Raw genomic sequence first — 26,394 nt, forward strand, 5'->3', positions numbered from 1 at the left:
GGAGAGAAGCTGGGGAAGGTACAAACTGAGGAGCCAAGGGGCTAAAGAAAAATGAGAGAGGAAGCACTGGATAAGCAGAGCATGCATGGAAGGGGAGACAACTGGAGGTGACAAGGAGAAGAGGATGTATGTGTGAGGGGGGGGGGGGGGAGGAGGGAAAGATCTGGAAACAACAGTGGTTAAGAGGATGTGTGGAATGGGAGATGAGGGGTGACAGATGAGTGTGTGTGGAGAAGAAGAACAGGAGACAAGAGAGGGTAAGGGAACATATGTAGAAGGGGAGATGAATTGGTTGAGATGGGGTAGGGGATGTGGGAGAGGGAGAACTGGGCACAAGAGAGGGTTAGGGGATGAGTATGTATAAGGGGAGTTGAGATGGATGAGATGGGGTGGAAAATGCTTGGGAGAAAACAGGGACAACAAAGGGGAGGGAAATGTGGAAGAGGAGAAGAGCTGGCTGAAATAGGGTGTGGGAATGAGTAGGGAGAAATGACTGGAGGAGATTGGGTAAAGGGGCATGTGGTGTGATGTGAGATGAAAAAGAACTGAGGTAACACAAAGTGAATATGGGAAGGAAGGGGATATGAGCTGAGAGAAAGAATGTTGAAGGGGAAATATTGGGCTAGGAGAAGGAAAGGTAGTCTGAAGGGGGACAGATGGTGTTGGAAGAGGAACAATGTATGTATGTGTGTAGAGGACCTACCCATCTTCAAATCCTTGCTAAAAAAGCCCACCTCTTCAATGTTGCTTTCGGCACCTAACCTTTATACCTTTCAGGAAATCTAGACTGCCCCTATTTGACTGACTGTACATTTGTCCTTTAGATTGTAATCTCCTTTGAGCAGGGACTGTCCTTCTATGTTAAATTGTACAGCGCTGCGTAACCCTAGTAGCGCTTTAGAAATGTCAAGTAGTAGTAGTAGTAGTAGTAGTATCTACAGACTTGTGGTTAGGGCTTCTGGATTTCATGTATTTTCATTAGACATTCTCTGGAGCCCAAGAGAAATTGCAGGTAGCACCAATTTTATTTTTCAGTTGCTAACATTTGTAGCAACAACAATGAACACAATTGTGTTGCTGCAAGAAGTCAGCACTGCCTGCATTTCAGAGCTCCCCCTGGACTCAGTGGACTGCTAAAGTAAAAATAGCTGAAAGCCAGAAGCCCTAACTATGGTTCACTATTACTGTACTCCCGGGAAAAATCTGCACTAAAATCTTTAAAATGTTGCATCTTTATGTAAAAACCTTTCAGTTTAGAAGTTTAATTACTATTCAGAGTGGTTATACTCTGTTATTTTGATAAATATAGTATGCAGAATTTAAAATGTCCATAGATCTTTCTTTCTTTCTTTCTTTCTTTCTTTCTTTCTTTCTTTCTTTCTTTCTTTCTTTCTTTCTTTCTTTCTTTCTTTCTTTCTTTCTTTCTTTCTTTCTTTCTTTCTTTCTTTCTTTCTTTCTTTCTTTCTTTCTTTCTTTCTTTCTTTCTCACAGAATTCCCCCAGGAGTAATACATGATTCTCATGGAGCTTTGGTCTAACACAGCATGGCAGTTCTTTTGAATTAAAAGTATATATTCTGATTCTCATGTTATCTGAGTAACAACAACATAAATCTCTCCACTACCAGGCACATTGTAAAACACAATACCTGAGAAAAACCCCCACTCGACATATATGTAGCAAACCTAGCTACAACAGTAGCACTAACTTCTATGATTCAAACAACATGAACTATTACAAATAAACAGCACTGCAAATTTAACACTCAGCCTTAGAACACCATACACCTACTACTGATAAACTAGAACAAGTACTACAGAATTCTACACAGAAACTATGCAAACAATACCATACTTCAGTCAAACACAAAACACAGACAGACCCTCACCAAATACAGAACAAGGGATCACCAATTGAAATAATACTCTTTTAGGATCTTGCCTTTTGCTCTTTTGGGGTCTTGCCAGGTATTTGTGACCTGGATTGGCCACTGTTGAAAACAGGATACTGGACTTGATGGACCTTCTGTCTGTCCCAGTATGGCAATGTTTAAGTCAAAAATTGAACTGGGAACTCCGAGAAGTCAAACTTGGCTTATACCACAACACAGGAGAAATTAAACCAGAAATGCATTTCCTCTTGTACTGAACAAAATACAAATGCATCCGCAATGCACATTTCACAATGCTAACATATTCCAATTAATATGTTCAAAATAAAACACTTTTTTACTATTTTTGTTGTCTGGGCATTTTATTTTCCAAGCATGTTGGTCCCAATTTCTCTTTGCTTAATAACTCTGTCTGTCTTCTGCTAACTTTCTTTCCAGTGGTTTCTGTCCATTTGTCCTGTCTTCTTTCATTCCCTCACTACATCTGCCTCTGACATATTTTCTCTTTTTGCTGTCTGTCTGCAGCTGGCATGGCTCACAGTAAATTAAGGAAGAATAATGGGACTTGTTTAGCTGCATCTCCTGCCATGGGCTATGCTTTCTGATGCCACCCTCCCCTTGAAGCCACTGCCCTGGATGTGTCAACCCTGTGACATACCTCCTGTGTCCTCATGATTCAACAGTGTGTTGTGACATCCCATTTGAGAACTGCTGTGTTAGAGGTGTTACAGACTGCCTGCATATTGAGGGAATAGTATAACTAGCAGTTCCTATAAATGGCTTCCTTTCCAGCAGGTGATCTAATGACAATGTGTATGCAGTTTGAAGGGATGTGTGCCAGCTCAAAGACACCTGTCATAGTTTTTTGTTGCTGCTGATCTTGTTCAGGGAAGGGAATGTATTGAGTGTCCTGAGAAAGGCCTGTAGAAATTGAGCTATGCAGCATGAGATGGTTGACTGGCTGATATCTGCCAATGCCCCAAGGGTTGCCTAGAAGGTTCTGGTGGCCAAGAATGCTCTGGATATGAATTACCTTCAGATGCATTGGGTTCTAGATCCTCCTTTGTTTGATTGCACAGGTACCACATCTGGGTCTGTGCGTGTACTGTTCCTCTGTCATGTCTATGAACTAGGCTCTGGGCCTGTATACCCTCTGTATACACAAGGGCACTCCTTCTTCTCTGTTCTTTCTTGTACTTCCACTCATACCTATTCCAACCACCAGTAGTGCCCAATAACCACCAACAGCTATTGTACAGGACTAGAAACAAACACACACATGCACAGACACAGCCAGTCACAGACAGACAATACAGTGATATGTGGACACATCCAAACACACGTGCTATCTGTTGCATAGAGAATGAGGTGGAGGGGCTGGAGCTGTAGTGAGTTGGGTGAGGACAGAGAGGTAGCTAGCTAGAGGAAAAGTGAGGTCTAAATACATCCTGCATGTCTTGATGCTGGCCCCCCCCCCCCCCCCCCCCCCCCAGTGCATGCTCCCCGTAGGGTATACCAATCAACAATAGCAACAGTCTTTCAGGGGATTCTTGTTAACCCAATAGGGTACCCCTTTAGGGTATATACATATAAGTAGCATGCTGCACATATACACACCTGCTTTGATGTAATAGAATACCATTGAGCATGTTCCTTTTGGGCAGTTTGGGCAGTTTGGGCAGTTTGATGTTGATTTTGGGCAGTTTGATGTTGATTTTGCATGTACTAATGGCATGTAACATTTATAGAATTGCCACCTTAGATACTAAAGAACTGAATTAGGAGTATTATCCCAGCTGTTCAGAATGTAATTAGTTTTGCTGTGAGTTTGTTTACCTTTCTGGGGCTACATTTTATCATATTCTATCTGGTATAAATTCAGGAAGGCTTATTTACCATAATAAAGAACTGGGGGCTGAATGGATGATTGGAAAGGTGAGCTTTGATTCAGTTATGTTTAAGAGAAAAGTTGAGAGATCAATGGAATGTATTAGGGAATACGCTAGAACCTGATCCTCTAGTATAGTTGGATTTCTTGCTACAAGTTTAATGGAAAATGAGGTAACTGCTTATATGGCTGACCTAGTTCCCAGGTCTGTCTGTCTATCTGTCTGTCTGTCTGTCTCTCTCTTCTACTCCCCTCCCTCATTTTGGCAACCCCTATGCTTACAGCACCTGAAACATTTTATCTTTGCATTGTCTTCCCTCTCTTTTTCTTTGTCTTTCTTTTCTCTTTCACCTTTATTTTTTTTAATCTGCCTTTCTCTTCACTCTTCCTGAGCTTTCTCTGAAACTAAGAACTAAGATCCGTTTTTTTTTAGGGAGGAGAGAAGGAGTCAATATATAAAAGTATGTTACTAAGGCAATAAAGTTTCAGAATCCAAGACTTTGTACATTTCATGCTGTTTCAATTTTGTACAGTTCCTGCAATTGCTCTGTTCCTGCAATTGTCCTCCCCTTCCATTACCTTTTCTCTCTTGGTCTTTTTTGTGCCCTGAAGTAGTCTTCATCGGAAATATTCTGGCCTACACAGGGATGAGTACAACCTACAAATTAAAGACCTCCCTTTAAATATAGACTCACCTCCTCAAGCCTAAATGTGACCTTGAAACCAGTACTTCAAAAGAGGACACAGCTCAGTTGTTCTTCATTTCTGTGCATAGAAGGATTCTAGGTTATGTAATCAGAACAGAGAAATACTAGGCTGCTATGAAAAGGAGTCAAAGGCTCTGTGCTTTTGGCTTGTTAGTCTCATCTGTGCCCACCCAGGGGTGTCTCTGACAGAGGGGCTTTTGCTGCTCTGGCACAGATGAAAAGAAATGATAGCACTGACATGAAGTGGCCAAAATTTGGGAGTCTCTGTTTGTTATGGTTCCAAGATCTGCTGTTGGACGTTGCTGCTGTCCGTGGTTCTGAAACCCAATATTCATTCGTGCGACGAGGAAAGGAGAGCATTCGATCCACTCACTGATGAAACTGGACCGTCAGAGTGAGACTTTTCCCCTTATTGACCAGAAGGAAAAACAACTCTTATCCTTCACAAACTAACTTCAGCGACCATTCACCCTTGCCAAATCAGATTCCGATAACTTTGCACGACAATTGTAGGTGTTGCTAAAACAAAACATTTACTGTTTGAGACGGAGAGTTGTTTTACCTGAGAAGTTTAAGTTGTTTGAAAATCACTGAGTCAGCGCCCTCCCTAGACTCTACTTTCATCCTGGCGTTCTATCTTCAACTTAATAAACTGAGTTATTAAGACGTACTGGATTCTACAAGGAAGATCATTGATAATCCTGCCAGTTGAGTACATATTCTGAAGCAGTGCGACTTAATAACATTTGCATTCAAAAAGAAGTTCAGCTTTTTAGAAACACACAAGTCTCATCAATTAAGCTGAATAAAGAGACGTAGACTGGTGAAAATGAATGGAATACAGTGTCCTGGTGGATCTGTAAGGAGAAGTTGGGCTACTGTGGAATAATTAGGCTTGGGGGCTGAGTGCCCCAGAAAAAAGTTGGTTCCACAACACCCAGGTGAAATGTAGAAACAGATATTTTGTCCTCCCCAGCCCAGACCCCGGGCCGCTGAAAGGGCAACAAATAACAGCCATTCACTGTCCTTAGCAGCACCAATAATATTAGTCCATAAAGCTGACAAAATTGAAATTTTCTTTTCTCCCTTGTTTCCAGTAAAAGAATTGGGATTGTAGACGGCTCTCCCAGCTGTTAATAGTGGTACCATACTCCCGGATCTGCAAGGACTCAGTAACTGTTGAGAGCTGCCTATTACTGCAAGAAATCTGGGGTATCGGTCTGTATATATGTGGGGTGGGCAAAACATAATAATACTGAATGTACCATTTGGAATTTAAATGCTTTCATGTTGCACATATGTGCCTCCTGTTATCATCAGCCACAGGAAATTCTCCCTGTGTACTTTGATTAAACCTTGTTCTTGTTCTCAGTAGAATTAGCAGTATCAGTCTGGCAACAGGTCACTGGACATCGCAGCTTATTATCTTCCACGTGTCCTAAGTTATTTCAGGTTTGTTTGTAGATTAGGGTCGCTCATGATTTGAGGGTATTCATATGGGTCACAGAGGGCATCTTGATTTGGGAGGTGATGCAGTGCTCTTCTTGATATGTTTTCACCTTTTATGTTTTGACGAATTAAATGTGTATTTTGTAAAGATATCAGCCCTGCTTTCCAGTGATAATCATGGCCCTTTGTAAACCTCATTAAAATCCTTTAGAAAACTGTTACAGTTTTACATTTTTTGCATAGAAGTCTTCGTGTGGTGCAAAAGACTTTGAATAATAACGATTTTGAGTATGAGATATGTTTTAAGCATATGAGTTTACAACTTGGCCTCCTAGCCCAACAGCCACACTGAGATCGTCACTTACTGAGCTCTTTATTTCAGAGGCTGGGGTTTGGTGTTCTAGTTGCATTGTAATTTGGAAACTTTTAAATCTGATTTGTTTTCAATTATATGATTGCTAATTAAGGGCGTTATAGTATGATAGATGAGACAAGACAATTCTTGAGCCCCTGGAGGACAGAAAAAACTTTCTATGAAGACTTGCTGTTTCTTGAACTTTTACGTTTGAAATATAGAGAGATTTCTTTTCTCGATTGAAAGGAAACAGATTTTCCAATCAGGTACTTCCCAAATAGGTTGTTGACTTGATCTCTAGAACAGGAAGACGGTACTTTCCCCCGTGTTGTAACATCTACTTCAGGGGGTAGTAATACTTCTGGGGTGATTGCAGAACTTTTATACGTCCCTATATTGTCGGTCATTAGAGAATGGGCATTAAGTGACACCCCTGCTCCACCATTCTGGGAGTGAAGGGACTTTGCACTTGTGGCCTTTTTTCACCGAAGTAAATTCATTGATAAATAAATCGCCAGCCTCATTGGGTAACAGTTACTTATCAAAGCAAGTCAATGGTGAAGTTACAGTAGCACAGTCCATACCCGAAGAGGATACGAAATAAATAACTGCGGTGTTCCTGCTCACAGTTCAGTACTGGCATACTAGATGATGATGATTTGGCCAAGATTACAGAGTAATTGCCAAAACAGGGTTCAGAACTGAGACAGAGAGCAATAAAATGATTTGCTCGTGGTTGCACAGCATCGGTGGCAAATTTGGGATTTTGCAACCCATAGAATCGTGACTGCTGTCCGAACCTTCTCCCCTCTTATAGATGTGGAAGTAAGCAAAGCACCTGAGATCAAACTTTAAAATACCTCTTCTGATGATTAATCCCTGCTAATCAATCCTTATTTCTTACAAAGGTGTTTCTGCTAGATCAGTATGATTACTCTTTCCAGAAAAAGCATACCCCAACCTATGTATTGAGGGAAATTATCTGTTGCCTACTCCCTAGTTTTATAGGTATCCCATTTCTGAAGAAATTAAGGATATCCCCAACTGCAAAGCCAAGGCCAATCATTTTGACGAAAGATCAGAAAGAAAGATGGCATCTGAAGAAGAAGCCGATATGATCTTGTCTTTTTATTAGTCAACAGAAGTGTCACAGCCTACAGGAAATTCAAGTTCTGTTCAGAACCAAGATAGTGACTGTATTTTGACAAAAGGTGGTGGGAGGACATATTTATCCACTACAGTGACACTGAAGTTTCCTGCGAGACCTCTTCCATCTCCTGCAGGCAGCTTTGCCTTTTCTAATCCTAATTCTCGCTCTGTCTTTTTCATACCCAATTCACCCATGTGGAAAGTGCACCTGTTAATGAAGACACTTGAGGGTTATGTTTTACTTGCTTCTTTCTTCCAAGAATTTTAAACATATATTTCCAGTCTGTGCATGAAGACACCAGTTTCTTTTAATAGTTCTTAAATAAGCTAATCCCTGCCTATGCTGTATGAGTGCATTGTGATGCATGCTACCGTTAAAAAATGTGCAATGCTTGTACCGCAGTCAGCACAAGAATGCAGGATGCATCAAACAGAGCTCCTGTCTCATCACTGTCAATGCTCCATCAAAGCAGATGGGTTACAGCTGTGAGTGCCAGCATGGAAAACCGGCTGCTGCCAGTCACCAGGGAGAGACAACAAGAAAGGGGGAAGGAAGAAAGAGGGAGAGGGAAAGAAAACGGCTGGAAAATAAATAAGCCAAAGAAAGAAAATACGAGAGAGAGAGAGAAAAAAAAAGAAACAGAAAATAAAAATGTTCGTTGAAATAAACAGTAAAATACAGAAAGTGAATGGAATGGATATACTGAGGACAGTAGAAAGGACAAAAAAAAGAGTTCATTAAAGGAAATACGAAGTTAAGAATGAAGAGTAGCCAGAGAAAAATAAAAAAATATAATAAAATTAGCTGCTGAGGGAAGAAAGTGTTGGTGTTTGTATGAATTTGTGCCATCCCTTAGTTTGGGGTATCTGGGTGTGGTGGGCACAGTATTTGGCATGCCTGTTCTGTCTGGTTCCTGAACCCAAGGTAGCCAGCCCAGCCACTGCCAGGTGTCAGGGGATGTTGGAATGGCTGACAGACTAAATGGGCCTTTTGCACAGAAAACAGGACAGTCCAACTGGTAAGAGCTCAGTCTGTGGCTTCTGGACAATTCCTGGGTGGAGAGATTGAGGATCCACCACGCATGGTTCTTGTCTCTTCAGCTTCTAGAGTCAAGCTCAGCCCTATGAACCTTGGACAATGAGGTTCCGTAGTCCATTCCCTCCCTCCCTCTTTGCAGTTCGTCTTTGTGGGTTTGTCCTGTCTACACTTTCCCCTAAGACTGAAGATGTACTGCCTCAGGATATCACCATAAGAAGTATCGAATCAAAGACCTGTTTGTGCTCAGGGGCTTTTTAGTCATTTTTTTCTGGGATTCAAAAGTTTTGCAGCTCCACCACACGTGAATGTGTTTCCTTATTTAGGGCAAACCTTGAATTTGCACAGTGAATTATAGAGATGGCTCCTATTTTGCTAAAACGCTGGAAAATTCAATGTTCGCTATTAAACACTGTGTTATTAGTTGAAGGAAAAGAAAATATAGCGCAGTGCTGATATAACAGAGTAGAGTTACAATTGCATGATCCCTGTGTCGGCAGTAAACCTCCAACCAAGCAAAAAAAAAAAACCCCAAACCCCCCCCAAAAAACAAAAGAGAAATTTTCTGGATAGCGGAAATCTTCAAATTGTTGAAACCACCCTGCACTGGCCCTTGATCATGGCAAAGACAAACCCAAGACCTTTCTGCAGGTCCCTTTCATTGCAGGACCCCTGATTTTGACCTCTCACCCCACATCCTGTCGACCATATTTTGAAAGAGATTTACAAGCTGTCTCTTTGTTCGTGTCTCGGGCTTTTTTTTTTTTTTTTTTTAAACTATTTCTTCTTTTCTGTCTCTATAAACTTATTTCCGATCTTTATAAACTCACTTTCAGAAGTTCCCAACATCACTAATCCCTTAATTAAATTACTTGTTTTTATTGCTGCTCTTTGTGGCATTTAAAAAAAAATGTATCCTAGCATTATGTACGGCCGTATACTAGACAGAGACATCTATATTTCCGTTAAACCTTGGTTCCACATCAGGGATGTAAATCACCCCCTCTTCTTCATCCTCAAGCCTTCTTGGTCTTAAGAAAGAAAGCTGATGATCCCTTCTTACACATTTTCCGCTAAAAAAAAAAATATATATTTATATTGGAAATGTAGCCTGTTCCTCATCAAATTGTTTGCTTTTGAAGTTCCTGTTGCTCCTCAAGCTTTTTCTTCTCTAGATACAATAGCCATCGTCAATAGCTTCTCCAAACTAAAAGGAGCAGCGAGAACACTGGTTAATTGGTCCTGGCTTGCTGCGTGACATTGGGACCCTATGCTTTGACCTTGAGCACCCCAATGCTAAAAGAACAAAATTTCTGCCAAACCTGTCTGCTTCCAGGGAGAGAGAGCGAGCGCTCTGGTACCTCTTACTACGCACTCAGGAAATGCTGGTTCCTAGATCGTCCAGTCCTAGGTAACTAATGTACTGGCCATTGCCTATCTTGGCATCGGTGAGGTTCTATAAATCTTTGAGAGAGAGAGAGATTGTCAGGGACTGCAAGCTTATTCAGGAATTTAGTGCCTTTATCAGGAGTCCTGTCTCCCTTGTCTCGTGAGCAGATGTCCTGGAATTTTCAATACACAGTAAACGCCTCCTTGCTATGCCCCCAGCTGGCATCGGCTACTGAGTGGCACCGAACTCCCCTAAAGCTAAGCTCCAATTTCTTGGCCAGAGTGTCCAATTTTATGGCCGGGAAAAATCCAGCTGGCCAGTATAAGATCAAAGGGTGACTCTATCCATATATCCAGAGGAAGAACGGAGAGAGGTGGCACTAAAAAAAAAAAAAATCCCTTATCAAAACATACAACTGAATAATCAACCCTAATTGTTTAGGAGCAGCAGAACAGAAATGAGTTATTGTAAACTTGATACAAATGTCCCTACTCTCGGATCAAGGCTAATATTTCTTTCTCTTTATTGTAAGAATAGATGGGAAAAAAAATAGACGAATAGTTCAGAGAGGCAATAAAGGGTACAGAACGGAGTCTATCACTGCTGATCTTACAGGTCTGGTGGCCAGGTCAAGAGGAAATATTTACTAAAAATATAATTTGCACATATCTATATACTGTAAAATATATGTAGGTCTATACTTTTCATATTTCCTGTGAATGTGTGTGTGTGGAGAGAGAGAGAGAGAGAGAGAGAGAGAGGACTATGCATTACCTATATAATGTAAACTTGGCATTTTGAAGTCGATAAAGGAAACAGAATTCATTTGCCCACAAAACAGTTTGAGGAATTTTTTTGGCTAGTCTGGAATGGCACGTGAAGGATGCCAAGAACCAGGCTCCCCGGCATTCTGAGGTGCCAGGGCTTTTGCTTCCCAGCTCATGCCAGCACTGTTGGCAGCTTTTGATATTCACAGTAATTCCAGGCACAGATGTCCCTCTTTTAACTCTTTTCATATGAACCCTGTCAGTTTTGAGACTCAGCACGCATTTTTTTTGTTTGTTTTTCCCTTTTTTTGCTGTTCACATTCTCTAAATTTTTCATCGGAAAATCCTTCCTTCCTGCAGCTCTGATGTCCTGCATGGCTGGATTGGAGTGGACGTTTCTAAACCGCACGGTATCCGGCAAAAATCCCTCTTAAATTTAAAGGACTGAGGAAGAACAGCTTTCAGACTTCAGTTTCAGGAGTCGCTGGATTTCAGGCACAACTTAATTTTATTTAGGTGATGCAAAAAGAAAAATTCAAAAAGACATCTTATTCATACTTTTTAAAGATAAAATTACAGTAGCTCGGTTCAGACCAGTTTGAAAAAAATAATTGCTAAAAAAAACAAACAAATTAACGTTTTCAACGGATCTTTTGGAATATATTTTAGATCGGATTAAACTAATACTTTGCACTTGGGGAGTGTGTGTACCTGGGTGAGGGTGGGGGGAAGCATCCAAAGAAGTTTTAAATCTGGTATTAAAATTCTATCATTAAAACAAAGACTCAGTTTAAAAGGCAGAAGTGTTTAATTTTCTGGTTTTTTTTTTTTTTTTTTTGCAAAGCTACTTCTGTGGTGTCATCATTTTTTATGGTATGTGCAATTCTGGCAAAAATCTGTCTTTAATTTAGCTGTCCATATAAAAATCCACACTGTATAATAATGAACAGATGTCCTGGAATTTAAAGTGCAGTACTGACTCCTCCCACCTTTCCCCCTTGGCTGGCACTGGGCACTGGGCAGAGGGTGGCATGAAGCTGAACTCTCAGATTCCAGAGTTGCATGCATTCTCTCCCCCATCCCATAAATTGGGTTTCATCCTCTAAAACTACATATCAACTTGTACAAGCATAAACTATTTGACGTTGACTTAGGGGAAAATGAGATCAAAATGGATCCTCTCCCCCCCTTCCCGCCCCTTCGGTTCTTAACGATTCAAGCTTTTACGTTCGTAGCATGGAGATTTTTTTAAATGCTTGTTCCTTTATTTTTTAAATACAAAAGTTCAACTACGGTGTGTTAAAGACAGATGTTTACAATTAATGGCAGATCTTTCTCCCACTTTATAAGCAAAAAAAGCACCTATTAGTGACATCTTAAGTCTGTTTGCTGTTTCAGTAATTTTAAAGTTGGAATCCAACGGCTGTCGCTCCTGACCACTGGATTTCTTGACCCTTTGACTGGTATGAGATTATTCTTTCAAAGCCATCAATAGCAACTGTCACCTGTAAACGCGCAAAAGCTTTGAAATGAAAGGGTAGGGTATTGCACCATCACGCCATTTATTTTAGACATATTGGATTTGTAGTCAGATCTGTGTTACTTAACGTGCAAGGTATCAGAAAGCAAAAGAAGGGAAAAATAGTCCTTTAAAACTTTCTTTGGGGGGGGGGGGGGGGGGGAGGGACCGGAGGGAAGAAATTGGAATGAGTTTGAGAATTCTGCATGCAGAGATGACAGCCGAGTTGAAAAATATCTCTTTGCCCTCTCTCCTGCAAGTCTATTAGTTGAGTGTGTAGATAACGGACACGGATAAACAGTGTAATCGTTTGATAGTGTTTAGCTATAAAGTTTCATACTCATTTGATAAAGTGGTAAGAAGTCGCACAAACAAATCAGACACAAATAACAGAGGTTAAACATTTCCAAGTTTTCGGCGGTTGTAGTCTTTCTTGCTTGGGGTTGTCATCATTTTTCTTTCCTTTTCTAGTGTTTGTTTTCTTCCTTTTTTTTTCACAGCTTCTCATTTCACCTCACTATCCTGCTCCTTTTCTCTTCCCTCACCTCCCCTTAGCTTGTGTTTGTATCTAAAACTTGTCTGTCTTTGGTCTTGGGGCTTTTCTCTTCAAAAAGCCTCTGCAATGAACAGATGTCCCAGGATCAGTATCAGTGGAGACTGACTCCTCCCAGCAATGCCCCTTAGCTTCCAGTTGGCACGGGATACTGGCTGGCATTAAAATCCCCAAAGAGGGGCTTCGTTTTCCTGCCCTAAAGATATCCAAGAGCAGAGCTGATTACAACTCTGATTTCTGCCCTTGAACTCTGTGGCTAAAACTCAATAATAATCTGAGAAATTAAAGAAGACAATGCAGAAAGGAATCAAGTCCTTGGCATGCTGGAGAACCCTGCATTTACATCAGGAGCAAAGATCTTAGAAATGAAGAAAGGTGTCAGTGTCAAAATGAAACAGACGATGGCCCAAAGCTGGAAGAGCCCTAAAAGCAAAACTTCCTAATCTTCCCAAGGTTTTCCACGTGTCCCTACATTCATCTGTTGCTCCTATTATAGCTATGTTAATGCTCTTCAATAGATTCTAAAATATAGCACCTATCATTTTTAAGCACACACCTTTGTGTGTGTGTTTATGTATGTATGAATCCAATCAATAGGACCAAAAATATTATATGTGCAGGAACTTATACAAAACAGTGATAAACTTCCCAGCAGCTTCTACTTAAACGTGCCTCAAATATCAGTCAATGTCACTTCAAAATCCTCTAATAATAATAATAGTATATATGAAGAGAGAGCAGGCAATAAATAAGATGATGCTATACTTCAATTCACCTTATTTATTGACACTCTCTGTCTATCGGGGTAGCACCAGAATATCCCGCAAATCCTTATTTTGTGATGCTTGTGAATAGAACTCCATTACAAAAGCTCACGTTGATCTGCATGCCTGTCCAATTATGATACAAGTATTTTATAAAGGCACGGAGATCAACGTGGGCTTTTGTAATGGAGTTCTATTCACAAACTTCCCCCTCCTCCTCCCCACCCACCTAAAAAAACCTGCCTCAGTTAGGCAGTATCACTTTAAATATATTGGTCCCTTTTGCTAATAGGGACCGGAAGAAATTTGTACACCCTGATTCTACACTTCTGACTGCATATTTCTTACAAGGGAGCCCTGATGCAAAAGTCCATTGTCATTTTCTTATTATTTTGGTATATTCTCATGATTTCCTGCATTTTTGGTCTTGTATATTTGCCTCGGGATATTCCCAAACTTTTATGTGTGACTTTTATTTGAATATGTTTTTACCCACAAAAAGCTTAGTGCTCAATAATACTTGAATAAAATAGTTTAACATTTCGGTCTAAACGTTTTCTTGTTTGAAAAACAGAATCCACGGGCTCTTTTGGCTCCTCTGACGAAGCTGTAGTTTGAAGCCCCCAAAGAAGAACTTTAGATTCTAAAGAATCTTTTTTTTTTTAAACAAAAAGTCTAGGGAGGCAGCCAGTTTTGCGCTGTTCTAATGTGAAATTATTCTATTGTATTATCTCTTGCCCTTATTGTTGAAGGTTTTGAGGAAAAAGTCTCGTTCTTTGGCTCATCTTTTCAGGGTGAGGCGCCAACTGACGAAAGAGGCCAGGTCCTGTGGGAATAAATTTAATATCACGTCTAAAGGCAATAGTCCTAACCTACAGCCTAGTCTTTGAATTCTTCTGAGAAGCGTATTTGAGAGGTCATAACCTTTCATGCCTCTGTCTTGAATAAACATGACACCTTTTTAGCAAAATTACTTGTTTTCCTGACACAAAAAATCCCAAGTGACTGTGAGCTTTTTCATTGTAGTATTTCATTTCACACAAAAATTACACAAAGCATTGTTATAGCACCTAGGAAACAAGCTTCACCTTCTTTTGAAATGCTGAGATGTTGCTAAAGTGGCCTAGAGTATCTCATCACCTCTCTAATGTCTTGACCATTTGTATACATAACTCTGAAAGATGGATATGACACCGAGAATATGCTGGTAAATATATACAGCAGCTATTCAGACATTGGCATTATAAACGTTCTTGAAAATGTGCAGATATGTATAGATATCTGAAACATCTATCTAAATATAAATGTATTTAGATAAGATGTTTCAGATGCCTATACAGTTATGCTTTATAGCTAAACACATTTTCAGGAGCCTTTACACTGCCCATAGCTTAACAGCTGCGGTATATATTTAGAAACATTGTTTAATATTATGTGTGTTTAGATAGATGTTTCAGATACCTACACACATATGCTCATTTTCAAACACGTTTACACTGCTCATATCTGAATAGCTGCATTATATATTTATAAGCATATTCTCGGTGTCATATCCATTTTCAGAATTTTATGTGTGTGTGTGTGTGATATAATAATAATAATAGATTTTACTCAAAATGTTCTTGAAAAGTTAGAAGTAAAAGACCGAAAATCAATAGAAAACGTGTAGTTATAAAAATCAGGTTTCTGCAAACTTTATTGCTGAGAAATCCAAAGCACTATGAGTGGTTTATTAACAACTCTTTGAAGAGAGGAACCAATGATTGCGAAGGAAATAAAATTTTAGTAAAGGAGAGAGGCTCCTTTTGTTGAGACTTTTCCATCTATCACCCACACACATGGGTTCACAGACGTCATTAAGGCAAAATACACAGAAAGAAAGATAGCAGGTGTGTGTGTGTGTGTGTGTGTGTGTGTGTGTGTGTGTGTGTGTGTGCGTGTGTGCGTGTGTGTGTGTTAGTGTGTGTGTTACACGATTCCCAGCTCCTCGGGAGTCTCACCGTTCTTAAAGTGCAATAGAAGCAAAGATTTATAGTTATGTTCAACTAGTTAAAGGATGTTCCCACCACAGAATCTCCTTAGCTTCAGTTCAGGATTAACCTCAGTAAAGAAAGGGGGGCTTTTATATTTACTCTTAAATCATTTTGCCCTGTAAAGTGAACAGCGTGGGTTATGTTTTCCGGTCCTCCAGCATTGAAATTACATTAGCCATCCTCGATCTTTAAGGATACTTGTTTATTGGTGAGGGTCCGACCGTCCCCTCCGCCATCTTGATACTTTTTACAACACATAAGTTTTGACCAGCCAGCAACCTGCTGCTGTATGTTGGTAGGTAAAAGTCTGAATCTCGAGAGAATTGCTTAGCGGGTAACTTATACATGATTGCTCCCAACATGGATCATTCCAGGAAGGCGATTCGGTCTTTTCTCTACCAGGCTTAGCTATGTAATTCTAAGTATTTCTACAAGGGAGCTTCGACTGTAGCCTTAGTCTCATATGTTTACAATGAGTGCCGTTTTAGGCTTGACAATGTTACTTTTGTGTTTTATTTATGGTTTCAAAGTGATTGAATATTTTTGTCGATAATTCCCAATAATAATTAGAATATGCTCTTGTTTAATCACTATAGGCCTTAACTTTAAAAAAAAGGGGAGCATTATTCTTTATATGCTCTCTGTCTACCTGTTGAAAATATTCTACAGTTGTCTGACTCCAGGCAGCTCAGCACAAACATCGCCTTCCTGAAATAGTAAAGGGGTTAGTCTAATAATGATTTTATCACTTGAGAAGAAACCACATCTGTTCCTGCTGTTTAAGACGTTGAATGTTGCTAGCTTCTTTGGTCGAATTATTTAAAGTTGTGTTCTGGATCGGCAAGAAAGCATGGCAGTCTTGGTTTCAGCACCAAGAGTGGCGTGGACAGCTCCCCCGTCACTGTACTGCTTGTTCCGCTTGACTTCCTAATATTGCTGAGCTAAGTCCCTCCGGTACCTCGTGTGGGTCTCACCGCAAAATCTGTGGACTAAATTATGCACCAAGGGATAGGGGCTACAGATTTTTTGCTAGGTTTCATTGCTCCTTATTCTAGCGCTCTTCGCAGACTAGCAGAGGACTGGCCACTGCGGATATTTCCAGTAAAAAACAAACATCTCTCTTTTGTCTTCTGTCGGCCAAAGATCAAGGGTGAAATAAACAGTTTTGTTTTGTTGGGGCGGGTGGGAAAAGAGGGCGGGGTGGTCCTTTCCAACTCTTACTAAAAACCACCGGAAAGCTAAAACTAACAGAACAGGTGATATATGCTGGAACCCGAGGGCCAGCGTCTCTATACAAATTTTATCTTCATCTTTTCAACCATTAGTAAAGCTGTTCGATTTCCAAATTTTTATTTCTTGGGTTTGGACTGATTAGACAGGATGTATCCTTTATATAGACCACAGTTGTCCCTTAAACAGTTAATTAATTGTAATACATGAGCTGCATGGGGGCCTGGTGGGGGCCTGCTGTCCCCTCACCATAAGATGAGCATTGGGAGCAGGGGAAAATTTCGTGTATAGTCTCAGTGGAGCTACTCACCTAAACTAGTAAACGGGACACCCTCAATGTTTGATATTTATTAAGTGCCCATGTGTTAATTAGAAGTTTGTTTTTTTTAATGAAAATACAGGCGTTGCCTGCTATATGGGAATCGTGGCACATGTCATAGACTTCAGTGGACAAGACATCTAAGTTGAATACAAAGTTAGTTTATAGAGGGAATCTTCAACTTTTTATTTTCTTTCTTTTTTTTTTTTGATGCATGCATTTAAACATCTCATCTTTCTGACATTCTAACATGTGAGTCTATCTCAGATAGCTTAGAATTTTACTCTGCCAGTGTACAAATTTTTATACCAGTTGCCAGACCTTTCGTTTCCATGTTTTTGTTATGTTTCTTTATCAAAGACGAGAGAAATAATAAAGCCAGTGATGAAAATTTTATAAAATATGTAGATTACACTGAAATTATTCTGAAGTGTAGATTGATAAAAGCACATCAAATGGGAAAAAAAAAACCAGAATTTCACGGGAAATTTAGTGATCCTTTATGCTTAAAATCAACTGAAAGAAGCCTAAGAAAAAGACATTGCATCACTGCAAGAAACGCTACGATCTTTGCGTATCATTTGACATAAATATTTATTCATCTGCATTAAACCGAACAGGTACACAAAAAAAGCGTTTCTGGGCTCCCAGAGACATTTTACCTTTGCTACAAGATTAAGGGAATTTTTTTTTCTTTTTGCCTTTTTTTTTTTCAAACATTTATCAGAAATTTGTCCTTTTAAAAATGCTGGTATGTTTTAAAGGTGATGTAGGCAAGTAAAAAATAAATAAAAATACATTATATTCAATTAAGTGTAATGCATATAAAATTGAAGAAATAAAATTGAATTAGTAGGTTTCAAGTACAAGTGACCATCGGTATAAAGTAAAATAACAGAGGCTAGAAAGTTTTTGACGTCATGTTCTACATGGATGCTATCATAGACACGTTCCTTCAGATTGTTACTTAAAGAAATAGCTTAAGAATTTCATAAGAGATATGATCAACTTAGACAAAGGACAGAATAGTGTTCACCGTTTAGGTTTTGCATATTTGCAATTTTTGCTTTGCTTCTACCATGCATAACGAAAGAATTTTGTCATGTCATAAAAAAAAATCTTTGTCAAACAGGTAAAAATAGTGTAGCACAGAACTGAAAAATTAAATACTGATCACAAGAATGTTCGAAAGCAGAATTCACTGATTGTAAATATCAAGGGAGACACTTAACAGGAGTTTCCCCTAAAATAAAAAAAAGTGCACAATTTTAGTCTCAGGAATCTGCTTGGTCCATATCCTAATATTTCATATAGATTTATTTTCTTTGCATAGATTTTGTTCTCTTTTTGCCTTTATTGCTTCTTAAAGTTCTTTCTGCCTCCCAATGCTCACTGAAGTTGCAGAACCCCATGGTCTCAGTTGAATGCATTTCATTACAAGGTCATTAGGAATGTGTTCTCCACCCCTAGTCTTTCCTCCCTGTCACTGCTCTTTTCAGCCCTTCTCACTTCCCTTTTCCTAGTATGGTAGGTCTGTTGACGTCTCCTCTCCAAAGCCAGCCATTTTTCAGGCCCACACTGGTACAGAGGGGCTTGCCTCTGCTATTTAGGAAATGTGTTTTCTTGGATACTGGTTGGACCGTTTGTCTTTTGACTTGATTTAGATGCGGATTCTTAAATTTCTCTTTCTACAACTATGACGTGTACAATGACTAGAATTAACAACGGGGAATCTCCTTAAAAACTGACAATGAGTAAATCTCATTACTAGATATATTGCACCGGGATCTGCTTCCCATAGGATAACCTTCACTTATCAGTCAGTATCCAAATGGGGACTGGGTCACACATACTTAGGTCAAAGTTAACTTTAGAATGGTCCTAATGCATCTAATTGTATGTGTATGTACCTGGGGTGTTGTTGTTGTAGGTGGTGGTGGTGATGGTGGTGTGGTGTGGTGTGGTGTGGTGTGGTGTGTGTGTGTGTGTGTGTGTGTGTGTGTGTGTGTGTGTGTGTGTGTGTGTGTGTGTGTGTGAGAAAGACATCTACAATTACATATCACGGTCCTGGGAACATTCATGTAAAACATAAGGGAACAGTATGTGCAAACGGAATGAATTCAGTGCTCACATAATTAATTATGAAAAAATGCATTAAGTTCTTCGTACATTGGGGCTCTGTCATGGTGGAGGTGCATATCGTAAGACAAGATGTTCTCAGCATGGACTCCACTGCGCATACCAGAAGATCCAAACACCAAATTATGCCCAGAAGGGCGAGAGCTTGGTAGAGCTGAGTAGTGCATAGAGTAGTGGTAATTCTTTTCATGATCTGGAGACGAGTCTTGTTTAAGGGAAAAATTGGCATTAATGCAGAGCGGGGGGCTCAGGGGGCCATCGTACTCGGAGCTGGTGTAGTCTGGAGATGCATTTCCATACAGGGAGTCATAGGTGGCACAGTAGGCGTGTGTCCTCAAGGAATGGGAGCTGCCCATGGTGCTGGATTGGCACTGCGTGCTGGATAACCTTGAGCACTGAAACGTGTAGGGATGCATGGCAAAGGAGGAGTTCGGGCCGTGATATCTGCCGGCATCCTGGCCTTGTTCTGTGAGGAAATTCCTGGCATTGAGCTGAAGGCAGCCGGCCACCAGGTTGGTAGTGGGCTGAGACAAACCTTTACAGAGGGTTTGAACATAGGCCACTAGATCCGGTCTCTTGCCTGAACGGAGGATCTCCGAGAGAGCCCAGATGTAATTCTTAGCCAGTCTCAGAGTCTCTATTTTCGACAGTTTTTGAGTCTTGGAGTAACAAGGAACAACTTTGCGCAGATTGTCGAGTGCTGAGTTCAAGTCATGCATGCGGTTCCTTTCCCTGGCATTCGCCTTCTGACGCCGGATCTTAGAGCGCTCCATTCTGGCTTTGGTCATTTTCCTTTTTTTAGGACCTCGTTTCTTGGGTCTCTCTCCTTCTGCTTCTTCTGTCCCTTCCTCCTCCTCCTCTTCCTCCTCCTCCTCTCCTGCTAGATCTCCTTCCTCTTTGCTCTCGCTCAGAGACCCCTCCGTCTGGCCCTCCTGCAGGGAGCCTTTCCTCTCCTCCGTATCGCTGCAGCTTTCGTCCTCGTCGTCTTCCTCCTCACATTCATCTGCCCAGCTGGCGAATTTCTGAACTTCGGGAACTAAACTGGGCTCGCTGAAGAGTCTGGTCAGCATGATTACTAGAGATTTAAAAAAAAAATGGGGGGAGAGAGAGAGACAGACAGACAGAGGAACTTTTAAGTGACAGTCTTTCATTTTTACAGCACAAAACATTTTTTTTCTTTTTCATGCAAATAATTTCCCGCAAGGGGAATAATCAAATTCGTGAGAGAAAATGCACGAAATAAATAACACAACTACCCCCTCCCTTTGCCATCCAAACAGAAGCATCTGATCGTAGCTCCAGGCATAGTGCACACAATTTGGGGGAAAGCTTCATCCCCTGGACCCAGCCTCAGGAAGAAACCGAAGTAGGACAGGGGGGAAAAGAAAGGAGAGAGAGGAAAGTCATAGAAAGTGTGATTTCATTTACTCACTTATCTAGATTGTAAATGGACGTCTGACCAATATTTCTGACATATTAAGAATTGATAATTGGCTTCCAATTTTTTAGATTGCTTTTTTGTCACCTGGGCAGCTTTAATTGTTTTAATCGCGTTGAAAAATGGAAGAGGAAAACGAGTGGTGAAAGGAACCGTGGGTCTGATATTTTTCGTACATTTTTAGCATCACCTTATAAATATTCTTTTCCGATCTGATTTAAGCGTTTGCATTCCCTGTCTTGGAGTTTCTCTACCTTCCGGCGAGTCCGTGGGTCAGTCGGTCTGTCTGTGGCCCAGGAGGGCACAAAAACCTCATAGGCTTAACAACCAGCTCACCGTTTCCATTTCAACTTTATGAATTCGGAGTCGGTTCACCCGAAATCTGTCTTTTTCTTCTCCCGCTTTACAAAAATCATCAATTCTTCATCGGTTTTGGTTCTCAAAAATTAGAAGGTCCTGGGTGGGAATGGGAGGGTGGAATTGACTAGTTCAGATTGGGGGTTAACTTTGTTATCTTTTTTTCAAGTGAGCAAATCTTTTTGGTGATTATATTTTTAGGGAATTACTGAATGTAAATCATTGTAAGCTTGAAGGGGGTGGGGGTGGGGGAAAGAGTCTGACACTGTGAACCCAGGGAAATAAAATCACAGATTTTGAAGCACCGATTAGACAATGAGCCAGGGAGAAGCTGACGAAACAATTTGGACTTTAAAAAAAAAAAAAAAACCTCAGTACATTTTACATAAGTTTATGGCAATCCCGTTTTACTTTGTAAGGCTGTGAGTTGTTTTACCTTTCAGAATTACTTCAGAAAAACAAAAACAAACTTAAAAAACGATAAGGGGAAGATAACGGACGGAAACGAGATACAGTACGGAAAAGAGATTTTTAATCAAATCTTTCAAATGTTTATTTTCTGGCTTTAAAAAATTGTGTGCAAAGGAAAAGAAAGAGAGAGAGAGAGAGAGAGAGAGAGAGAGAGAGAGAGAGAGAGAGAGAGAGAACCCATCTCATAACCAACCAGAAAAAGAAACCATTTCTGTTATTAATAAAAAAAAATATTCTGCACTGTCTAAACCATTTCACACCTCCTCCCTGTTTTAAATGCATTTGCTGACCCCCCTCTGCCCCTCCCCCACTGCTAGAAGACGAGGGTTATTGTGTCTTTATAACAGAGAAAGTCTCTGTCTGCTTAAACCCAAACCATCGGAACTTAAAAATCTCAACAGGAAAAAAAAAAAAAACCTAGGACCCACATTTGCAATTGCCTGCACTCCCTTCAAGTTATTTGGCCCTTAACTCCTCTTCCATAACTTACCTCCAAAGCTGAGTGGAGGAATTCTTTATCTCATTGTTCATAACATCTTCTGGGACTCGGGCAGTGCTCCTTAAGGTGCTGCAGCCTTCTTCACTGTGCTATCCAAAAGGAGGAGAGAGTGGCATCTCTCTACCAAGCTGGGGTACCAGCTCTGGTGCCAGGCCATATGGTTGGCACGTCATTCGCAGGAGCTATCACATGAGAGCTGCTGATTGACATGCGCGTGCATTCAGGGAGAGTTGCTTCCCTGGGGAAGGAGGACTCACCATCTGTCACTCTGTACTCAAAAAAAAAAAAGCCCTCTCTCTCTCTTTCTCCCTCTCCACATCTACAGATCTTCCTACACGTTACATTACAAAATGGGGCTGTGACAAGATGTGGAAGCAAGATACTGAGCTGAGCTGCCTGCACAATAGAAAAGCAGAGGCAGGGGTACACGATCTGCCCACACCTCTGGAACTGGTGGGGGGGGGGGGGGGGGGGACAGCTTTGCTAAAATCCTTCAGTAAAGCTGTCTCCCCAGGGTACAGGACTTGCTTGGTACCCTGAGCACCATGTACATGTTGTCAAAAGCAGGAAGAGAGATAAGCGAAATGTATAGAGAAAAATACATGGAAATAGACATGCATCTGAACAGGGAACCACATAGATATGCACAGAGTATTCTACAATGTACAAACATATACAGAAATGCGCTCTCTCTCTCTCTCTCTGAGGCACATAGACGAGCAAAGACCCTCCCATCTCTCAGACATACCGAAAAAATAGATATTAGCTATAGATAACACAAACACAAAGCCCCTTCCTCAGCATAAGCAGCACACAGAGCTACACAAATGCATGCATTCAGACATACACAAACATTCGTATACAGCTCCAGAAGACACACACACACATCCCACCCTCATACACAGGCAGACACAAATGTGAAATCGCACAGCACACTACAGCATGGGCCAGAATAACAAACACCGAAACACCTGCTTATGTGCCACACCTAAAAGCTCAACAGAGAACATGTCACACTCAATACTACACAAAGACAGCACAGCTGACGCTCCTTTCTGGCACCTGTCACAAAAAGCCCAGCACACTAAACAGGACATGCCTACGGTATAGGTAAAATATTTGGAGACTTGCCAGTATATGAAGAAAACATACTCTGCTTCACCCCTCCCCGACACACACACAGCATTACATCTATATTTGACTCAAAGGCAGATCCAGAAAGATAGAAATCAGCCCATTGTCACCTGAAAGGAGAGTAATGAATCTGTTTCTATACACTCAGCAATATCCACTAGGTATCTGAAGGGAAACTAAGCAGTCAGTCCCTGCTCCCTCCCTTGCAGGGGCACTGGAGGACACTGCTCACTGAAGCATGGCCTTCCTAGCTAGCAGGGGTGGCAGATTTTACCCAAAATAGAATAGTCCTCCTTCATTTAAATTTCTGGTCCTCTGTTTTGTGAAAACACACTGGATGTGTGACTCATGCAATGGCTGAAATAAATGTGTGTCTATTTTGTGTCTGTCTATCCATCTGATTTGCTCTTTATTATCTGTTTGGTATCTTAAATTCTATACACATACACACACCTATGCTTGTCGCTTTTAACCCAGAGATTAGGTTCAACCAATATTTCTCATATTTGGCCTGTGATGAGAAAACAGTTTCTTAAATGTAAGTAAGTAATTGGAAAAGAAACCCAACCTTAACACAAAGCTTTTGCCAGTTCATTCAGAGAGAGCAGCATGTGAGAGCACTGAAATTAGAACCAGCAAATGCTGCAGAAGCTGAAAGTGAAAACAAGTATTATTGTTATTTATAACGTGTTAAATTAGAAATAAATAAACCCTTAATTCTGTCTCATAAAGTAGGCATGTGAGACTGCAGGAAAAGATCTGTGCCAGACTGCCTTGAATGGGTTTTGGCCCCAGGCTATGCCATAGGCTAGAGACATCCCATGTGGTTCTAGCCCAAGATAAGTGCCCACTTTGGAACTGTTACTGCAATTAAAAGGCGATGTCTGACTTCCTCCGGGCCAACTGGATATCTGCTTTCAGTAGGCTGCAGCTTGCAACTGGAATTTATTCCTTGTTGATCATCAGCAGAGTCTAGATGTGCCCACCTGGAAGAAATGTTGGCATCACCCCCCTGTGATCCCATCCTTTGGTAAATAACCCCTGATCCTGGAGTTATCAGGTGAGTCTCTGCTGAGTAGGGCCTTTCTCACTTCACAATGGGGTTATCCTCCGAATGCTACAAAAAGCGCTAAAAATTGTGTAAGCAAATTTGGTCACTCACCCAATTTGCATGTGCAGTTTAATTGAATAGCAAGCCAATTAGCACTACTAATTGAGAGCTTAACAAGCAATTATTGGTGCTAATCGGAGTTAATCAAACTTTACACGTGTAAATACAGACGCGGGATCTGCGCTGTAAATTTTACATGTTGACCGAAAGGGGCACGGCCATGGGTGGGTCATGAGCGGATCAGGGGCATTCCTTTTATTTACGTGCATTGTTATGGAATAAAGGGGGGGGGGATGGGACTTGATATACTCTTTTCTGAGGTTTTTGCAACTACATTCAAAGCGGTTTACATAGTATATTCAGGTACTTATTTGTACCAGGGGCAATGGAGGGTTAAGTGACTCGCCCAGAGTCACAAGGAGCTGCAGTGGGAGTCAAACTCAGTTCCCCAGGATCAAAGTCCACTGCACTAACCACTAGGCTACTCCTCCACTAGCAACATTCCATGTAGAAGCCATGTGCAGGATGTCAGACTCACAGAAACAGAAGCCTGCCTTGCTGATCTGCAAGGGCAGGCTTCTACATGGAATTTTGTTAGGGAATGTTGCTACATTCCATGTAGAATCTCAAATAGGGAAAGGGAAATGGGACTTGATATACCGCCTTTCTGATGTTTTTGCAACTACATTCAAAGCGGTTTACATATATTCAGGTACTTATTTTGTACCAGGGGCAATGGAGGGTTAAGTGACTTGCCCAGTTAGGGGATCTGCACCTAATTTAAGCCTGGGGATTTACACCAAGGTTTTATTGGTGCAAATGGTTGCGCCTAAATGTAGTCCTGGATCCCTACTCTAAGTGGTCTCCTGGGGCAGGTATACATTTGCTGATGCACAAAACCCTGTTGAGTCTTTTATATCTTATCTATGGAAATAAAGGTTTCATCTACTCAGCTTTTGGTGTCCAACCTGGATTGGTTCCCCCACGTCCCTTCCCTACTTCTTGGACAGCATCTTCCTTCCTAGGGAACACTTCTTGGTGTGTTTGGAGCCTAACTGCAAGAGCCGTTTATAGAACAGAGGTCAGTGCTATTTTTTTTCAGCGCCAGTTTTTTAGGTGTCATTTATAGATTTCAGTCCTAAATGTCTGCAGTCAAAATTCTTCATCATTTCTTCTTTTCATGGTGCTCACCAAATGAATGGCATGCAAAGGTCAGCAAGTTGTATTAAGCAGCAGTGGTGATGAGAAGAAGGGGAAAAGAAAAGGTCCACTCACTTGCCCACTCTATCCCAACTCTCACTGTTCCTGGAAATCAGTTTATTATGGTAGATTCACGCTTAATCTCATGGTCTGATATCTTGCATACTGCCAAATTCCTCAGTGGGAACAATTCCTCATTAGTTTGCCCTTCTAGGACAAGTCAGTGCGGTGACAGTGATTCAAAACTCTTTAATTCACCTGTTCTTACAACCTTCTGAGTCCAATAGAGAGCTTGTGATACATTAGTTATTACTGTAGTAGTCCATAGGACAGTCAGCCATTTAAGCTATATTGCTGGAATCAGAATGTACAGAATATTCAATGACAACTAATTATGGGACCCCCCCTCCACTAGCTATTAATGCCAAAATGAGGGGCTGCACATATCTGAACCCCTTAATCCCCACTCTCAATGAATCCTGGTCCACGCCTACATACTGATGGGAACATTGGCAGCAGCTCACTATAGTACATCGAGTCACCCAAAGGCACACCTGTTTTACCCTACTGCCCATCCTCACCTCCCAACAACAGCACACATTCTCCACAGAAGGGCCACCACGCCACCCTCTGTCCCCATGGTCACCTCAGTTCACGCAGCACCTGTGCCTGTGTAATGCACCCCCCCCCCCCCAAAAAAAAAAAAAAAAAATCTGCGTGTTGCCATCTGTCACAGGCTAAGTGAGGTACATTGTATATAACATGTTGAATTCCAGTGCTGTTAAATGTGTATATTATTAGGTTTCAACTTACTGTTTTCATGTTTACCTCATTTATTGTATTTGTTTATTCTTGGTTATTTTACTATTGTTATGCTGTTGACAAAATTGTAGGTTTTATGTTAAACTGTATCTGCTGTACACCACCTTGGGTGAATCTCTTCATAAAGGTGGTTAATAAATCCCAATCAATCAATCAATCAATCAACAGAAGCAT

The 26,394-nt window shown here is 40.9% G+C and overlaps 1 protein-coding gene across 1 annotated transcript; it reads right to left on the reverse strand.

Annotated features, from left to right (window-relative positions):
• Positions 1–19,184: 19,184 nt before the first annotated feature.
• Positions 19,185–20,258, reverse strand: NEUROD2 (neuronal differentiation 2). Its single transcript, XM_030221722.1, has one exon. The coding sequence runs from the start codon at positions 20,256–20,258 to the stop codon at positions 19,185–19,187; it is 1,074 nt and encodes a 357-aa protein (XP_030077582.1).
• Between the last annotated feature and the right edge of the window lie 6,136 nt (positions 20,259–26,394).

The sequence above is a fragment of the Microcaecilia unicolor genome, chromosome 12 (assembly GCF_901765095.1).
Source record: "Microcaecilia unicolor chromosome 12, aMicUni1.1, whole genome shotgun sequence".
NCBI classification, from domain to species: Eukaryota; Metazoa; Chordata; class Amphibia; order Gymnophiona; family Siphonopidae; genus Microcaecilia; species Microcaecilia unicolor.